Raw genomic sequence first — 19,723 nt, forward strand, 5'->3', positions numbered from 1 at the left:
TCTGGGAGGTAATTGTCCTACTAGCAGAAGATAGCAATAGTTATTTTACACATATTCCCCAAAATAATATAAATTTTAGCCATTGTAAAAGATTTGTACTCTTTCCCTGGAAAAATTCATCTGTGAAATGTGAGTAAATTAACTTGTACTTATCGGAAGTCTTGTGATACATTGGGTTTAAAGAGAAATTTATTTCAACCCTTGGCACCAATTTTGTCAGACTTTAGCAGTCAAATTCACATCTTTTATAATATGCCCACACCAGGAAATTTTTTAAAAGTTGACCATTTTGTGCCTCATTTGTTTTCAGAATTTAAGCCCTCTATATGGTGGGCTAATGTATGTACAAGCACACCTGTACTCACATTTTAAAATTATAAATTTTGTAATTGAGTTCAATCTATATTATGCAATCAGTCTAAAAGATATCTGGTTATATTTGGTATTTTTTATAGAGTGGAATGTTATCTTACATGATACAGTAATCTTATACCAGTGAGGAAAAAGCGGGATTTGCATGTTGTTTTATATCCGGAATTGAAGATGAAAGGCTTAAATAAACTGATTTCAGTTACCCCCTTGAAATGTCACGTGAAGCATTTGTAAATGGTTGGTTCTCGTGAAAAGAAAAAAAGGAATTAGGGATGAAGCTGAACATAAATACTCATGGATGATGTTTTCACATTTCCACTTACTAAAAATTAGTTTTTCTTCTATTTTTCTATTTCCTATTCTTCTGATGATAAGCAAATAGTGACACAAAAGCTTCTTATGACACATGAATAAACATTTTATTTCCACCCTTTTTTGCTGTTCTAAGTCATTCCTACCAGCTAACACAAATATACACCACTTTTAATGTGGTCAGAGAGAATTTTTTCCCAAAGGACCAAGTACTAATGCCAGACCATTTAATGTTTCAATGGTAATACAATTTGGTACCGTTGGATGAATAAACCAATGTGGTTTGGACTGAAGTTTCATTTTTCTTTGCTTCCATTTTGGTGTGGATGAGGCCATCACAATTAATTTTTCAAGCTTAGCATTGCTTTGGCAAAGGGATCTCTAATATTCCATTTCCCCACTGAATAGTGGGAAATTTTTTAGGAAAAGAAGCCAGGAGAAGGAATCACTTCTAGATTAAACATTGCGTTGACTTGCCATGTGACTAAAACAAACCATTTACCTCTTTGTCCTTCAATTTCTCCATCACTGAAAATTGCTTTGCTTCCCTGGTGCACAGCAATTTTGAAAGATGAAACATGAGTTTTGAAAAGAAGCCACATAATTTTGAGGTATTAGACTTCTGCTTTTGTGATACCAAAATTACCTCCATTCATTAAATTTTTTGAATAGGATAATTCATTATTACTATTGATGATATAATTATTATTACCTTATTACTGTGTTATCATACATTTCAAGTTCTTAATAGCATTTTTATTTGATCTAATTTCACTTGTAGTTTATGTTATTAAACAAAAGTATCTGAAGTGTCATTTTCAATATTTAGAGATTTGGGGATCTGTTGTGAATTAATACAAAATACATGTTTAAGTCAAAGTCCTGCATATTTTATATAACCTTTCATTGGGTTGGCTGAAGAATTTTATTTTAAAAATTAAATATTGGAACCCTATAGCTCTGTGAGCTTATTAGAGGAATTGCTCCTTTTGCTTGAAACTCCAGAGCTACAGACAGTTTTATCTCCAGCTTCTTCACTGCTACGATAGAGTCATTAGTTTAGTGATTTGAATCCATTTTACATTGCCAGTATACCTTTTTACTTCAACAGTATGCTAAAACATTTTTTAAATAAACTTCCCAGTTATTAAGCCTAAAATTAGCATTATTTTCAATGTGGAAAGGAAATCTTTATGTTCAGTACAACGGTGTTCAATACTAACTTATCTCCAATAGTTCAACTCTATTTTTATTTCTCATCCATTAATTTGGTTGGTTTGAAAAGACACACTGTTGGGCAAAAGAGGTGGAGGCGATTAAGAGGTACAAACTTCCAGCGGTAAAATAAGTAAGTCACAGGGATGAAAAATACAGCATAGGGGAATATAGTCAGTGAGATTGTAATCAGTTCGTCTGGCGACAGATGGTGACAGCCCTCATCAGGGTGAGCACATCTGGTATATACAGATGTTGAATCACTGTGTTGTACACCTGAAACGCGGGTAATATTGTATGTCACCTACACTTCAATTAAAAGAAAAAACAAACCAGAAGGAAAAAAAAAAAAAAAAAAGACATGCCGTTATACATTTTCCCTACTCAGCTATCAGTTGGATGGAGTTTTCTTTTGGGTGGAGGGAGGGAGAATTACGGAATAAGAAACTCCGCTAATGCTGTACAGACCTAGTGGGTGATAGAGGATTACCATCCTGTTACTTCTTGACACAGGCTTCGAATTCACTCAAAGAAAAACAGAAGTGTGAGACCCAGACGCTCCGACAAGGCGTCCCTCTGCCTGGACAGTACGCTGGCAGCATCCCAGCGACTTCAAGCCATCCCCACGTTGCTTTAGAGGGAAAGCCCAATAGCAGCCACCAAGCACTCCTGCAGCATCTCTTATTGAAAGAACAAATGCGACAGCAGAAGCTTCTCGTGGCTGGTAAATAATCATGACACCATTCGCGGATCATTTTAGGGCTTGATTTATCTGTGATCTGGTGTAAGGTCTTTTTAGCTCAAGACCCTCCTAAAGATTGAAAGTGTCACACAAGGGTGTCCCTGAGACTTGGTCTTGTGGGAAAGGCTACTTTTCCTGTTTATTCCTCTAGACATATGGTCGGGGGAAACACCGCACCTTATTTAACCTTCATACATACTGAGGCGAATGACTGGTGAGTCACCAGTCAGGTGCTTACCTGTCTCATGTTCTGGCACTTCTCCCTCCATCCCCTACAGCCTAGCTTTCTTCTGATGTGTGCCCAGTAGAATCACTAGTTTTCATCACATTTATCTCCTATATCTATTTTCTATGGGTGTTTTTGTTTTGTTTTGTCTATTCCTAAGCAAAATTGTGCATATGTGTACATGTATATATATATATATATTTTTTTTTTTCAGGTGGAGTTCCCTTACATCCTCAGTCTCCGTTGGCAACAAAGGAGAGAATTTCCCCTGGCATTAGAGGTACCCACAAATTACCCCGTCACAGGCCCCTGAATCGAACCCAGTCTGCACCTCTGCCTCAGAGCACGTTGGCTCAGCTGGTCATTCAGCAGCAACACCAGCAGTTCTTGGAGAAGCAGAAGCAATACCAGCAGCAGATCCACATGAACAAAGTAAGCCCCCAAGTCAAAGTCAGGAGGTCACAACCACCAGTGGGGAAAGTGGGGTTCCCTTCTCTGGTCCGGGCACACAAAAGGAAAATGTCGGTATCTTTGCATCATCGTCGACAGGAGATTGCCATCCTAGCCCTGGGGACAGCCTCACAATATCAGTATGTTCACCCTCATTACATTCACAGCTTGTTTGTAGCAACACTGAGATAACTGATTGGTGAGGGCTTCTATGATTGAGGACCTATTTGAATTCAGAAGCACATCCAGGCACATGAGTGCAGAGCCCCATTTTTTTGGTTTCATAGAATAGGCTTGGGGCAGAGTTGAAGATGGTGGATTGACAACTCAAAAAGTTCCCACAGGTGCAGGCAGATACAACAAGGTGAGCCCACAAACTATTTCTCAGCAACTTGTATGTATCTGTGTTCTATTTATTTTTTAGCATGCCCCATTTTAGTCCAAACTGCGTTTGAAGCAACTTCTCAGAAATGTGTGGTAATTTTCTGGCAGCCTTATTGTGGCCAAGTGGGAAGCTGATGTCCGTATCGCACCACATCCTTAGGCGCTCTTCTGCTGAGGCAACCACAAAGAAACAGTGATTACAATATAACAATGTCAGGCAGGCCAGGCCCATAAAACATCTTCCTTGAATTCATAAGCAAACTCGTCTACTCAGTTTTGACACTACCCTCCTCTATGACAGGTTTACAAAGCCAAGTCTTCTCATTCCTGGGCATGTTATTGGCATTATCATCGTCCCAGCTAGCATGAGTCTATGAATAGCATGGTTCATATCCTATTCTTTGTTACTGTATCATCTACAAAATCTTCAGAGGTATGATTATTAAGAAATGCCGTTCTGTTTACTAAAGGTAGCTAAAAATTGGCTTACTGTTGAAGAGCTTTATTGCATCGTGACAGAAACAAAGCAATGCCTTGTGGGTAAAGGCCTAATCACCCTTCTAATAGCAGTAGGAGAAAGGGGTTCTTCATCAGATGCTCACTTTACTGCAGGCAGGGCAAGAGGTTTTCTCTTCTCACAGGGCAGAGCCAGGAAGGGAGCTCGGGTTGAAGACCATACAACTGAACAGCCCAGCCCTTTGCTGCCTTCAAAGATGATGTGGGGGTGGGGGGGAGGGAAATGGGCGCTGGCGATGGATGGCCATGGCCACTGCCTTTCATGCTGTCTCTTACTACACTGCACATGGCAGTCCACGATACCACATGCTCTTTATATATCATCAGGTTGATGCTGTTATTGCTACAACATTTCTCTAAGTTTATCAAATTATTTTGTACCAAGGCAGTCTCCCTGGAGGAGACCAACTTCCTTCTTGTAAGAGTGGCCTGGTACTCATTGACCTGAATGTGACTCTGTGTATGTTTGCTCTATTGTGGTAGAGTTCGGCTTGTTTGTTTTGTGGTCTCTCAGCACTACTTAAAACTACAACGTATTTACTACATAAATTTACTACATAAATTGTCTGGTGACTAATGCGAAAAATTTATGAAGGAAGAAAATTGGAAATCCTACCTTTTGCCTCATACTATTTTGTTTTGTTTTGTTTTTGGGGTTTTGTTCTTGTTTCTTGTTTGTATGTTTTGTTTTAAAGAGAGAGAGAGAGAGAGAGAGAGAGCAAGGGAGCATGAGCAGGGGAAGGGCAGAGGAAGAGGGAGAAAGAGAGAATATTAAGCAGGCTCCATGCCTAATGCAGACCCCAGTGCAGGACTCAAGCTCATAGTCCTGAGATCATGACCTGTGCTGAAAGCGAGAGTCTGATGCTGAACTGAATGAGCCACCCACCCACCCCATTGCCTCATAATATTTTGATCTGGAATTAAGTTCATTAGATTCCTAGGAATACTTTAAAGAATATTTTGGAATACATTATTTCAGACTCTGTGGTATGCTGATAACAGAATCTTTATATTTTAGTATCACACTTGAGATTTTGACAAGCGGATGCTAACCTCAGTCACATGGAAGAAACCAAGATGAAAAGCAGGCATTTGCATTGAGCAATGAGAAAAGCAAATCTTATCAGAGACCTTCTCCCATGTGGAGCTGATTCCTTGGAATCTGTTAAGAATTCTTCCCCAAATTAGAAACAAACCTATACTTTCAGGTACATGTTTGTACAGTGGTTTGATTATTAAATCTTGTCTTAATTAGGCAAAATGAAGTCCAGAAAACTTCAAAGTACAAAGCTGATCTTTATATATTAACCCCTCTCAGCTTGGGTGTTTAGATTACTCAAGCAGGTCTCTTGTTGGCTGTTCTCCAAGTATGTATTCCATATGTTCGGTCCAATGGCATATGCACATTGGGTAGTCCCCAGATTTTGAAACTATTTCACCTGCCCTCAATTGTCTAAGGGAACAGAGAAGAATCTTATTAAAGAAAATATTGAATTTCTGTCCCTATTCTGAAGTATTCACAATAGAATTATCAAGAAATGAATTGTTTCTGCTCTCCCTTCCCTGTGAGGTGATGAAAACATTTATTTCACATTATGTGAGGGCCAAAACTTAGATGCCAAAACCAAAGAGTTTCTGTATGATCATATATTTATGTACACTCTAACCATTTTGAGTGACCATTAATGAGAAATAACCACAGAAACTTTAATTTATATCATTTTTTTCCTGGTATAACACATGAATCTGTATTGAGTGATGTCAGTTTAGAGCCAAATAATTGGCATCATAAAAACATGGTCCCTGCTCTTGAGCAACTTCCTACAGCAGGAAATACATGCTCACATAAAGACGTAGGTGCGCAGATAACGTATTTGAAAATGTCCTTTCCGTTTGCTCCCTCAACTTTTTTTATGGTTCTTTTTTTAAGATTTGGAGAAGCAAAAAATACAATGACAATGAAGAAAAAACTAAGTAGATTTATCCCTAAACCTGTATCCTATGAAATATGATTGTCCTTCCTGCTATGAAATTTTTAATGATATAATGGAATTGCTAATAATCCTTAGAAGAATTAAAAGCAAAGCTGTACTTTTCAGAGCAGTGTTTACACAGTAATTAACTTACTAAATTTTGAAAACTTTCTAATATCTTGCTATTGTTTGAGTGCATTTATGAAAGCAGTCATTCCTGCCTGTTGTAACTCTACAACATAAATATTATTAATCATACTAAATAACTTACCTACCCCTTGCTTATTACTTTAATGACATTTACAGTGGAAATTTGTGTGTCATAATATAGTTATTTGTCTCATGCAGTTAAGATGTAAGTATTTAATAGTTTAGCAGAAATATGCCTGGAATGGATTTACATAGTATTTGCATTGTTATAGAAGCTAGAAAGGTGAGTGGAAAACCCATCAGAATGATTTGTCTCTCTGTTCCATCGGTTTGAATACTCAGTTTTCAAGGAAAGTATTTTGAGAAGTTTAGCCATAAGAAAGTCATGGCTTGCACGTTTCTTTGGGTTGTTTTTTTTTTTTTTTTGAGATATTTAAAATGAGAAATGCATTTAACAATTTCTGTTACTATCGTATGGTATATTCTTATAATGACGACTTGTGAGTTTTTTCAAAAAACCAAGAGTTTCTTTATACTAGCATCAAAAGAAGACTGTTGTTTTTCCCGGTTATCTTTCATTTTTTTATTGGAAGATTAAAAAGCTTTCTAAGAGGAATCTTTCCCATAGATACAAAATGGCAAACAAAAAAGTAAGAGAGTATTGGTAATTTTCTTCTGGGCTCATTCTAAGTTTAAATATTGCAACAGAATTTCTGGTAAAATAAGACTGTGATCAATGAAAGTAAAACACTCTGAAGTTACTTGACCATTTTTATGATTTTTGAAGTATTCCAAGCACTACCTAATTAATAGAAGGACAAATCTCTAGTTGTATCACTATTGGAATGATATACAGAAATTTTCCTCAGTGTCTTCATGCATTTTTGTTGTGAGATAATTTGGCATAGACTTCTGCCCCCTACCCAATGAAAACCTTCTTTAAGTCATTTCTATTATAGTATTAACAGAATAGCATTGATGCACACTAAATTTCTACTTTAACTAGAATTTTTCTAGTATCCATATTTTTGGTACTCATTCTATCAAACCCATGTGAGCAGAAATTTCAAGAAACTTCTTCATTCAGGACTTATTTGAATGAAATACTGATTTATTATACATTTATCCATTTAGCAACTCATTGAATTCTTGCTTTGTGCCAGATGCTATTTTAGGCACCAAGAGAATAATAACATTCATTGTCCTCCTGGAGCTTACAGTGTGGGGAGCAGAGGAATGAAATATTCAGTAAACAGAGTAAACAGTAATACAGTATGTTAAATACTTGGATAGGGGACATGAGGAAGAAAATTGTTTCTTTGAGGAAGTAAGATGAGACTTATTTAGTTACCTCTCTGAGTTATCTTGTCCTTTTTATATCCTCCTTTCTTGCTCCCTCCCTTCCTCCTCCTCTCTTTCTCTCTTTCCCTCTTTCTTTCTTTCTTTCTCCTTCTTTCTTTCTTTCTTTCTCTTTTTCTTTCTTTCTTTCTTTCTCTCTTGGTAATATGCTCTGTGATAAATATCTTATGCATTCCTTTGACTGGATATCAGCCAACACCTTTTTTAAAAACCCACATAAATTATGAGATGATATCTTCTATATGTCAAGGTTCACTGTAGATATAAGTATTTATTATATATTTATTACTGTGATACTTAGGCATTTTGACATGAGTGCTATTTTATCATAATAAAAATATATCTAAGACGAGCTGAGTAAAGGAGAGGCCAAGCAGATGTCCTGTGTTGCCCTTATTAAAGCAGGTAGATATTATGTCTGACAAGGAAGGCATGAATCTAATTCTCCTCAAGTGCTGGAATGGAACAAATGGGGAGTTTTCATTCGTTTTTGGAAGAGAATTTGATCTTTTATTTGAGTAGTATCTCTTTTATTCTTTTTCTTGAGATAATTTTCTAACATCGGTGTTATATATTCTTTATGACCCCTCATGATTCATATCCACTCCTTGTCCCCGATCATCCATCCACAGCAGCCCATGGGACCATACTCTTTGCTGCCTGTGGTCAGCACAAACATAGCATGCGTGCGTGCGTGTATGTGACTTGTTTCCTTATAAAATATCCCAGAAGGCATTTCTAAAATAGAACTATTTTGTGTACTATTGAGCAAAGTGCATATTTTTCCAAGGAGATATATTTGAAGAACAACAACTATAAAGATATAGCATTCCAGAAAGTTTACATTTTTTAAGTCACACTTCCTATTATCAAACACCAAAGGAAATGCTTTATATTAGCTTTATTTTTTTAAAATTTCTTTTCAGCGTAACAGAATTGATTGTTTATGCACCACACCCAGTGCTCCATGCAATACGTACCCTCCACAATACCCACCACCTGGATCCTCCAACCTCCCACCCCCCGCCCCTTCAAAACCCTCAGATTGTTTTTCAGAGTCCATAGTCTCTCATGGTTCATCTCCTCTTCCAGTTTCCCTCAACTCCCCTCTCCTCTCCATCTCCCTATGTCCTCCATGTTATTTGTTATGTATTAGCTTTATTTTAATCAAGGTACTTCTAACCATGGCTTCCTTGTGGGAAGATTGACATTTTAAGTGTGATTAGAGGAGAACCATGAACCAGTTTCTGCTCTTTGCTGTGCCTGTTACTCCAAGGGTATCTTTCCTTCCCCTTCTTTTAAAAGCTATGCATCCTCCCACACCTTCTCCAAAGGTACTTTGGGTATCTTTTCCATAATACCAGCTCCCTGTTATAAGGAGGATCCACTGTAAACTGGGACACCAAGCCAGCATTGTTATGTATGTCATCTTCTCAAACTTAACAACTCACTCTTTTTAGTATCACAGAATTTAATGAGTTGTATTTATTTTTAAAGATGTTATTTATTTGACAGAGGGAGCAAGAGAGCACAAGCAGAGGAAGCAGAGGGAGAGGGAGAAGCAGGCTTCCCACTGAGCAGGGAGGCCCCAACCCTGGGTTTGATCCCAGAGTCCCAGGATCATGACCCAAGCCTAAGGCAGACCCTTAACCAACTGAGCCACCTGGCGCCCCACTAAGTTTAATTTCCAGGGTTTGAGTAGGTGGACCAACATGACAAGACTAGCAGTTGACAGAGGTTGACAGCAGTTGACATAGGTTGAATGACCCAAAAGTCTATCCTAAACCTAAACTTAGGATTTTAGTGTTGTTTTTATCATGGAGCAGGAGACAAGATTTTTCTTTTTCTTTTTTTTTTTTTAAATACATTTTTATTTTAAGTAAGCTCCATACCAAATGTGGGGCTCGAACTCACAACCCCAAGACCAAGAGTCACATGATCAAGAATCATGGGTATGCTCTACCAACTGAGCCAGCCAAGCACCCCAAGACAACATTTTCCTAATTTTATTTTTGCCCAAAGTAGAAAGCTTACAATTAAAGGCAAGGCAAACAAATAAACAAAAAAGGAGGATGATCTTATTTTATGTCTTAATTTTTGGTATTGGTTTGGATTTATCAAGATGAAGAAACTCCTTTTCCTGACCCCACTGCTCAACTTTTCTCACATTGCCCTCCATCCGGTTAGTAAGTTGGAAGCCTCTCTACGTGGCTCTCATGGGGGGACATTCAGATATCCACTGGATCATAAAGCTTCCCAACGGTGTAATGTGGGTGCAGTACGGCCAGGCCCTGACATTGCAAAATTGTTATTTTTATTATTTTTTTTTAGATTGGGGAAAAATCTTCTCGTAAGAGCTTTGAGCGAGCCTGATGCTGAAAGTCTACTGACTTCATTGAGTTCAGCTGAAATGCAAATTTGGCATCTCATCCATGGGTGGTTGGAAAATGCCTTGTTTTAAGTTTTGAAAAATGGATGAGTAGAAACTTGAACTGGGCTTTCATTTAGGAAAGTAGACATTACTGTTGTCAGGTTTAATTTCTCTCTCTCCGTTTGACAGTAGGTTTCCAGGCAGAGTCTTTAATCAACAATTTAGGATTACATTTTGCCCATTAGATGGATAGTATGTCCAAAAACTTTAGCAGGCACCAAAAGGCAGTCTTAATTTTATAACAGTAAAAAGCCCCCTAGATTATTTATCTATCTATAGAGGTTTATAGAAGAAACTTCGACTTTGCCCTTAAATAGATGTTATTTCGACATGATTAGCCCAGTGTAAATAGATCTGTGTAGGTATGTGCTGGGCTTCAAAAAAACCACTTACTGCCATCCCGGCTTACATCATCACAGAGAATTCATATAGAAGCATTTCACTACATAATTACAAGTTGATGGTTTATAATATACAGAAAATGGCTTGTTGCTTTATTATTACATGTGATGAAATCCCGTGTTTGTAAAAGAAACTAAATGACCATTTCAGTGGATTAATGGGTAACATTCATAAACGTTCCCAGTGTTGCTTTCATAACTCGAAGACCAAGGGAAGGACCTCGACCTTTCCTTTTCACTCTGCACTGTTAATCTAGTCAGAGATGCTTTTACTGAATGAGAAAAACAATAGTTGGACATGACTATGAGGTAAGAAAATAGGGGAAAGAAAATTATCTGGGGAATTAAGCCATGTGAATAGTTTGACTGATGTTGATTCCGGGCTGTTCAAAGGGAGAGGGAAGCTAAATAATTCGGTTGTTTCTCAACCTTGACAAATAGTTTCATTTGACAGGATGAAATAATTAAGTCTTACTAAGGAATTTTTAATAAAGCTAAGTGATTTGTGGACATGAAAACCACCAATGTGTGGCAGTCTCTTTGTTATAGATTTTGGTTGCTTATAAAGTCCTGATTTTAGTTTTTGTCCCCTGTATCTTTCTGCCCTTTCTCTAAATACATATGAAATCTCAGGGGTTAGAGTGACCCTGAAATGTCATATGATCCTAGAGTATTCCCATTCCTTCAGGCAGAATTGCATCCAGGGCTAACCTTGCATATCCTAAATGCACCCTTACTCTCTTGCTATCAACTTAGTTGTATCAACCAGCAATAAAAAAATCACTTCTAAAAAATAATTTCCTGGCATGGAGTCGTTCATGGTGTTTCCCAAAGATTTGCTAGCAACCATTATGCTGCATGCTAAAAATGAAAATAGGAAGGCATGTTCTTTCCCTTGAACAACCCATAGACCTGCAAACAGATCATTCTAGTCAAAGAACGTTCTATATAATGAATAGTTCATATGAAATGCAACATCTAGAATGCTTGATGACCTTGCCGAGAGAAGTGTATGATGTCCTGCAGAATTATTTACTAATTTTGCAACTTTTGACAAAGTATTGAACCTCCTCATCCAGTAATTCTCTAATCTGCAGGTTTTAGAGGTTTATAGTGAGGAGTGCATGAAAGGAGGTACTGAAAGTGCTTCATGATCACGGTAAGCACTAAATTTTAATGCAGCATTTCTATTCTTCTGTAGCACTAATAGCTTCATTTTCCTTATTCTGTTAATGAAAATGGTTGGTTGTCTGGAAGTGCTAAAATATTTCCAAGATACAGATTTCCTACTTGCCTCAATCTTGCATCAGCCTACTTTGTTGTAAACCAAACCACTCAATTTGGTTCCAGCTTGAGCCTTTGTATTCATCATGAAGCAGACCTTGTTTTCTCTTTGGAACAGTATTACTGTTAATTATTGAATTATTTAGTGAGGTATAATTTACGCAGCAAAATGCATTCCTCTTGCTGTACAATTCATTGAGTTTTCACAAATGCCTATTGTCACACAATTACCACAGTCAAGATATAGAACAGTTCCTTCCCCTTCCAAACTTGCCTTGTGTCGTTCCTTTGTAGTCGATCCCTACCTCCAAACCCTGGCAAAGTAGTTGAATTTTTTTACCATGTAGAGAACATAAAACAACTCACAAGTATGAAGGATGGCATATTTTAAGAGCAGGCAGACATCAGCTCGAAATGATCTAAACCCTAGAATGTTGAAGTAAGAAGGGCCATAAGGGATTATTTTCAGAGGTCATAGGCAGACACTTTGTGGACTGGAACCATTCCATTGAACTGCTGTTGTTGGCTTGCCTAGTATCTTAACAAGCATTTCAATTATTGGTCAGTCTTTTTTTTTTTTTTAATTGGTTAATCTTTAAAAATAGAAAGATTTCAAATACAAATCTGGATTTCTGGCATTGTCTGAAAAATTGAAAATCTGGCTACACTGGGACCCATATTTCCATGTGGCTATTATTTTCTGGGGTTTATTCTTGGTCATCCATTTTTAAATAGAGCTTGTGCTGCTTTCCAGATTACCAAAGCAAGGGTTGATCAATGGAGAGAAAGGGAGTTGTTTATGAATCAATTGATTTGAAGATCATTGGCTTTGAGATCTTGTCTATTCTGAGGCTCGGTCCAGAATCACCAACGGTGACTTTCCTTAACTGTGCCTCTGTACATTACCATTAAAAAGCAAAGAAAGAAATCTTTGAAAGAAAGCATACTATCACCTGAAGATTGGAAAGGGGATTTTTTGGGGGGGGAATCCTATTTATGTAATAAAAAGACATAAGATTACACAGTGTTGTAAAAGAAGGAAAAATAGCTCATTTGTGTTCTGGTTAAGTCTCGTTACTCTCTCTTGCTGGGGATTTATGTTCTGAAAGCTGATCTTTCTGTTTCTACTTTTGCCTGCCTCAATCCAATCTTCTATAACACTTGGAGTAACCATTTACAAATACAAATCAAATTATGTCAAGAGCTTGTTTAAAACTCCCCAATTGCTCCTTATTGTACAAAGGATAAAATCCAATCTTTTTGTGGCCTATAAGGCTGTCATGATCTGGCTCTTGCCCCCATTGCTGACCTCATCTCCCACTCCTTTCCCTTACTTGCTGACCTTCAGCTATGCTGGCCTCCTCTCCAGTCTGTGGGGAATGTCATTTCAGCCCCAGCAGTTGTGTTAGTCACTGTTCTTAATGGCATGTTCAACCACCAGATCTTCTCATAACTCCCATCTTGGTATTGGAGTCTCTCTTCACTCAAACATCACCTCTTCTGAGGGTCCTTCCCTGCCCATACAAATTAGACACAGATGCTCACCCCTTTCCCCATCACTCTCTACACATTAAGTTCCAGTCTTCAGTTGCTTATTTTCTGCCTCTTCCTCTGAGAGGTTGCCTGATGGCACTTCTCAGGGTGTGGCATATAGTAAGTGCTCAATAAAAAATTGTCCAATGAATGAAAGAGTAGGTGGGTAGCTTTCTCAAACTCACGGGAAACACTGAAAGGAGGAAATTTTCAGTAGCCTTTCCAGAAGTTAACACTCATCTAAAATATTGAATTACTAGTGTGATTTGAAACCAGAGAAAGGATATTTTAATTGCAGGCATTGTTTTAGACAACCATTAAAGTTATACAGACAAACATGTTTTTATTAAGAATTCACTTCATCCCTAGATTAGTTTTATATCTCTTCAATATTGGTAAGAAGGAAGATTTTTCAGTTAGACTTTTAATAAGTATGGATAATGAACCAATATTTAGAAAATATTTCTCTCTTGTTATTTAGTTTGTGTTCTTCTGGCAATTTCCCTAAAATGCACAAAAGTGAAATAGCATAGAGTATTTTGGCTTGAGGCAGAGTGCTTCTCTAAGTAGACCTCTCAATTTGAAAGCCCTCCATGCTCTGCGTGTTGTTTTTGAGAACAGTTGGTACATACCTAATCTATTTGTGATTTGAGACAGAATTTTATCATTGTTTTAAAATCTAGTTTCCTTGGAGCTTAAGGGAAAGGTTTCATTTTCCAAAAGAAGAATTTTGCATTTATTTAAAAGAAAAAAAAAGAACAAAAACAAAAACTCGTGCCATTCCCCAAGTAAAATCTGTCTTCAAATCTGAGGCAAAATAAGAAAGTGATGAGTTGGGTTGAAGGTCACTTTGCATAGTTTAATAATCACATTCAAACACTTGTGCTTAATGGGTTGTTGACAATTTCAGAAAACCAGATGTCCATCAGTAACTGACTTACTCTTCATACACTCTTGTTCTTAGTTACCCTTCCAAATCTGAAGATATTTGTGGGGACGTGAAAGATCTCCTCGAGAAAAATTCAAAATATGGAATTTAAAGCTACTTTATTCGATAGCACTTAAACTTATGTTGATTTCCAGATTTTCTCAAACAGTGTAACTTACACAGAGACGAGCTTAATGCACTCATGTGTAAAGGTTAGCAGCACGGCCTTTAAATATTATTTCATGAATTCTACATCATTTGCCAGTAGACTATATGATATTTAACATGGAATATAAAACATCGAAATTATGGATCTGCCATAATTATGAGCCTAGCAGGGATTGACAAGAATGGAATGATCACGCCTAAAGGTGTTCGATACATAGATAAATTATCCTGCCCGGTCTATAGGATGTCATTGTGAGTGTGGAGGAGTGTGTGTGTGTGTGTTACAAGCCCAGAGCGGTCATAGATTGGCCACTCCGTTCTTGGTGTTCAGTACGATCGCCGTCAGTGGCAGGGAGAACATGGAGAAACACTGACAGATGAGGAAAAGCACAGATGAAAGGGAAGGAGTAGGAGAAGCACAGCCATGATCTTCCTCTCAGCTGGGTTCCCCACCAAAGTAGTGCACCTGGTGTCAGACGAATGACACACGGTGTGTTTTACAGATGGGCCCGCGGCCGAGAGTCACACAGGCTCACACATTTATCTGTCACACAGATGTTTCGTCTTGTGTTTTGTAGCCAGCAAGGCTCAACTTTGCTGGGGGATCACCTCCAGATGTTCAACCAAAGGGAGACTCTGCTACCCCACTGAGAGTAAGCAGACAGCTCCTCCCTGCATCTGGGGCCACTCAGCGACAGTACAAATTAGAAGAGGCTTCGCCCATACCGTGTTTGTAATGGTCACATTTGAAGTTCAAAAACACATACGACACAACACAATTGGAGACTTGAATGTCTTCAGAAAGAGCCAGAAACTTACAGACAACATCAAGTAATTTTTTTATTTTAAAAATCCTAAAATAAGTTAAACCCGGCAGGCAGGTTTTCTGTGACTTTGGGCTATAGATTTTTCTTGCTGATGTTAACTGCTAATTTTTCCACGCTGGCAGATTTGCAGGCTTAAAGAAAAACAGCTTTAGTCAGATACCTGGAGTAAGAAGTGTAGGTTAACTCCTTGTCTGCATTTACAATTTGCAAAACCGTCTCTCGGAGATCCCCATATATCACTTCTGTATTTTGTGAAACTTCGCAAAAGCACATATTTCATTTCAGAGATGGTGAAAAAGTGGTAGTTAATGCTCATGTAGACATTATCATTTGCTTCATAACCTGGGAAGGAAAATGTCAAACTGCTGTTACCGAACATCAGTTAGGATTTGGGTTATTTAGCAAAAAGATGAGCCAGAGAGAATCAAGGACAAGACTCGTGCAATTGGGTATTGCTGTTCACTGAGATGAGAAAATGAGGTGAGCAATACATTTGAGTAGGAGATGAATAAAGGTCTTCTTTGAGCCCTTTAAAGTTTTTGATACCTATTAGGTATTCTAGATCTAAGGGAAGATGTTAAGGAAGCAGCTGAATATGCAAATTTGGAGCTCGGGGAGACATTGGAATTATTTATATTAACTTGGTTGCCATCAGAACATGGCTGTTTCAGAGTAGAATGCAAACCGGAAGGGTATAAAAAATTCTGGGTTTCTACTCTTTTTTGTTTGTTTGTTTTTGGAGATGGCGCAGCTTCTCTTGGACATGAATTTCCTTCTTTATAAAATAAGGGTTTGAAGAATGCTATTAGAAATTTTCCAGTGACTACATTTTATATGAATATAGTCTGTACTCATAAGTTACTGTTTTATGTCAAGAAAAAAAATTTTTTTTTTTTTTTAACAAACCATCAAGGAATTCTGCCCTTGGAAGATCATTTTGCCATTTGGCCATCTTGCCCAGTTATCATAGCGTTACTCATTCTGGCACTTTTCTCTCTCATGTTTCCTTTAGTACATCACAAGTGTAGATGAAGCCAAAGGAACTGACTAGAATAAATGGCATTGTTTCTTTATTGCACACAGAACATTGTTATATATGCATCTGTGTCCATGAGGTTGTAAATACTGACCAAAATTGATTCATGGACTAAACGATGAGGTTTCTGGGTACATCTGTGACCTCAGAAATACATTAACAGGTCAGAATTCAGAAGGTTTTTTGTTAAAATGTACGTATGATATATTCTGTGAACACTAAGCCTTTGGTCACTATTTGAGATTTTCTTTAACCTACTTGGTATCTGTGGAAAGTTACAATCCAGGAGTTAGCACACAGTTTGGTCTTTAGTTGTAGTAATACCAGCCTCTTACCTTCAAAGATTCTGTGATTGTGTCTTGGTGCCCTTTGTGAAGTGCTTTACCCTCACTGACACTTATTAACATCCCAATTAAATTGCCACTGGATTTGGCGTGAATGCGGTCATTACTGACTTTCAACAGGAGAATTTTCGGTCAAATAGTGCAGATGAAAGCCTTGTTGGCATGAATTCTAAAGAGAACAGGAAAAGAGAAATGAAGTCAGTAAAGAGAGATAACTCAAGGCGTTTTGCTGTGAAGGGAGGTACATAATGGTGGTACATAATGGAGGTACATACTCCCTTGCTCCCCACTCCTTGGTGGGGGGAGCAAGGGAGGTTTTATTTAAAATCACTTTGAAAATGCGCAAATAAGAATATTACAGCAGAGAGGGGAAATGTGTGTTGGAGAACAGAGTGGATCATTGCAGGAGTGGACAGGATCCAGACCGTAAGCTGAGGGATTGCCTGAGATAAGAGTGTAGACACTGCTTGCAGAATAATGGGAGGAAGGGTGAACGGGCCGCTTGGGAAATGCGATGGTAGCAGGATGTTGAGTTTCTCCTCAGAGGCTTCTGCTTCTCAGTGAAATAATAAGCACAGGCAACAGCAGGTAGTGAAGAAGAGGTCTGGGGGCGCCTAGGTGGCTCTGCCTTCTGCTCAGGTCGTGATCCCAGAGTCCTGGGATGGAGCCCCGCATCAGGCTGTCTGCTCAGCAGGGAGCCTGCTTCCTCCTCTCTCTCTGCCTGCTTCTCTGTGATCTCCGTCATCTGTCAAGTAAATAAATAAAATCTTTAAAAAAAAAAAAAAAGAAGAGGTCTGGATTTTAGAGGTCTGAGGAGAGAGGAGGTAGTTTGAAATTGTCATTGAAAGAATGGGAGTGAATTAACTAGAGAAATGTGGTAGGATTGCCAGGCAGCGCTGAGGGCCCTTTTGAGGGTTTTGCTCATGAATCTAAAGAGAAACATTCAGCATGATGGTAATTCGTTTGTTTGCTTCCCAGCTTATTCAGTTGCTTGTGTTTGGCAGAGCTGTAGTATTAACTGAGGTTGGAAGTCTTACTTTTCCAGTAAAACCCGTATTCAAAAGGGCAGGGGAGTTGAAAACAATGTAAGGGAGTGATTAAAAAAAAAAAAAAAAAGATTTCTTTATTTATTTGAGAGAGAGAGAAGGGGGAGAGAGAGAGGGAGAGAAAGCAGAGTGTCTTAAGCAGACTCCCCCTAAGGGTGGAGCCCGACATGGGACAGAATCCCAAGACCCTGAGATCATGATCTGAGCTGAAATCAAGAGTCAGATGCTTAACCAACTGAGCCACCCAGGTGCCCCAAGGGAGTAATTTTTAATAATGGAGAATGGAGCCTAGTCCAGCAAGGAGGGATGTGGGGGGTGTGGGGAACTGGTGGCAGCAAGAATGCATTAGGACTGGTTGGGGTCAGAATATTCTGAGAAGGAGTCAAAAAGACATCATGTTTGAAACTGATTTAAGAAAGTGTACAGCTACCAATGAAGACCAGGGCTAGGGTATGATCACAGCTTTGGGCACTGAGGTAGAGCAGAGAAAAAGACTATCGGATGTGAGGAAGTCAAGGTAGTGAGGGGCCATGTTGGGACTGGGACTGAGAAGGAAATAGCAATAGACTTTCCTTTTACTTAGCAGGCGGTATCTGCAGTTCCCTCTTGGTAACTGAATAGTCTCTGTAGTCAAACATGGAAGTTGCAGAGTCATTCCTCAGTAAGCAGGGACTTTTGGTGGGACGTTTCCAGAACAATGCTCACGTGCTCCCTCATGGGCCTTTCATGAACGGCCCCCTCAGTTCTTGTCTCACAGCCACACATCCCATATGGTTTTCTTCTCTCTTCCCCACAGAGACTCTTATGTGCAGGAACTTCTGAATGCCTCCCAGAGGTGTCTGCCTGACTCATACGTGTCCTTGGTCCGCCAGCTCTGATGCGCTAGCTCCCATGAATTTTCCTAGCTAAGCTTTTGTAGCGAGAGGGAAATGTTCTACAGCTCACCAAGCATCCACCCAGAAGATGAACTGCAGCCGTCTGCTTGCAGATTGTCCCTCCAAGGGGCTCTTGCAGCCTCCTTCACCTGTCTAATACCTTTCCTTAGGTCAGTCTTTCTCCCCACAAGAATCTCTGTTATACTCTTGTACGTCACATCTGAGGTGAGCCATAGAGGTAAGGGTTGACTGATGAGCTCTCTCTCTGAAGAATGGGTAGATACTTGTCACCCAAAGTCCCTATCCCTGGTGTCCCAGCTCAGACTGGGACTTTTCTATTAAAATTCTGCCTCTTTCCTATGGTGTCACATGCTCTTTTTCCCAATTACATGGGATCCCTCAGTTGTAGAGTCGAAGTTCAGGAATATTACATTGTCTCTTACCCCAAAATCACAGCAATGTGCAGGGTATTATGTATTATGTTATGAAGAGCTAATTAGCATGGATACAAAAGTCCTGCAAATAGTTTCCTTAAAAAGTACTTAGAGACATTTAAAGCACAATGGGATGATTGTTCTTATGCTGAGAGCCCCAGAACAACAGATGTTAGGATTGTAAGCACAGAGGAAATTAATATTTAAATTGCCTTCTTCATTTTGACATAAATTTTGATCGGTATATGTTCTCTTAGCTTGATTATGTCTAACTTAAGATGGGTGATGTTTACATTTTATGTGTGGCTTTATCTAAAATTGTATTTTATTTCTCTAGAGTCTTATTCTCAACCCAAACATATTATAAACTGTGTCACTCTCTCCAGCAGCATCTTCCAGCATTTTCCCCGCCTTCCTGTGCTCAAACCCCACTGGCCTTTCATTTCCTCCAATGCACTGGACCCCTTTTCCAGCGCATGTACTGTACCTTCAGCCAGAAATGCTCTCTACCCTTATCTCAACCCCTCACACGCATGTAACTAATGACTCCTCCTTGTCTATCCTTCCTCTTTCATGCTAAACATAGCACCTTCTCAGTGAAAGCTCCCTTAACCACCCACAGTTCTGCTCCTGTGGCAGCTTGTGTGTGCCCTGGGCTTCTTCCCATTTCATTTACCATACTTGAAAATATGAATAAATTTATCTTTTGGTTCCTTT

At 38.8% G+C, this 19,723-nt stretch overlaps 1 protein-coding gene across 14 annotated transcripts in view; it reads left to right on the forward strand.

The window, feature by feature from the left end:
* Positions 1-19,723, forward strand: part of LOC111147209 (histone deacetylase 9) — a 926,500-nt gene that overhangs the window by 537,010 nt on the left and 369,767 nt on the right. For all 14 annotated transcript variants that reach the window (XM_022503097.1, XM_022503098.1, XM_022503099.1 and 11 more), the window contains 2 exons: positions 2,413-2,623; positions 3,082-3,299. In XM_022503097.1, the coding sequence (XP_022358805.1) occupies positions 2,413-2,623; positions 3,082-3,299 (429 nt within the window). The remainder of the gene's footprint in view (positions 1-2,412; positions 2,624-3,081; positions 3,300-19,723) is intronic.

Source organism: Enhydra lutris, unplaced genomic scaffold, assembly GCF_002288905.1.
Source record: "Enhydra lutris kenyoni isolate GAN:26980312 unplaced genomic scaffold, ASM228890v2 scaffoldscaffold16, whole genome shotgun sequence".
In the NCBI taxonomy this organism is placed as follows: domain Eukaryota; kingdom Metazoa; phylum Chordata; class Mammalia; order Carnivora; family Mustelidae; genus Enhydra; species Enhydra lutris.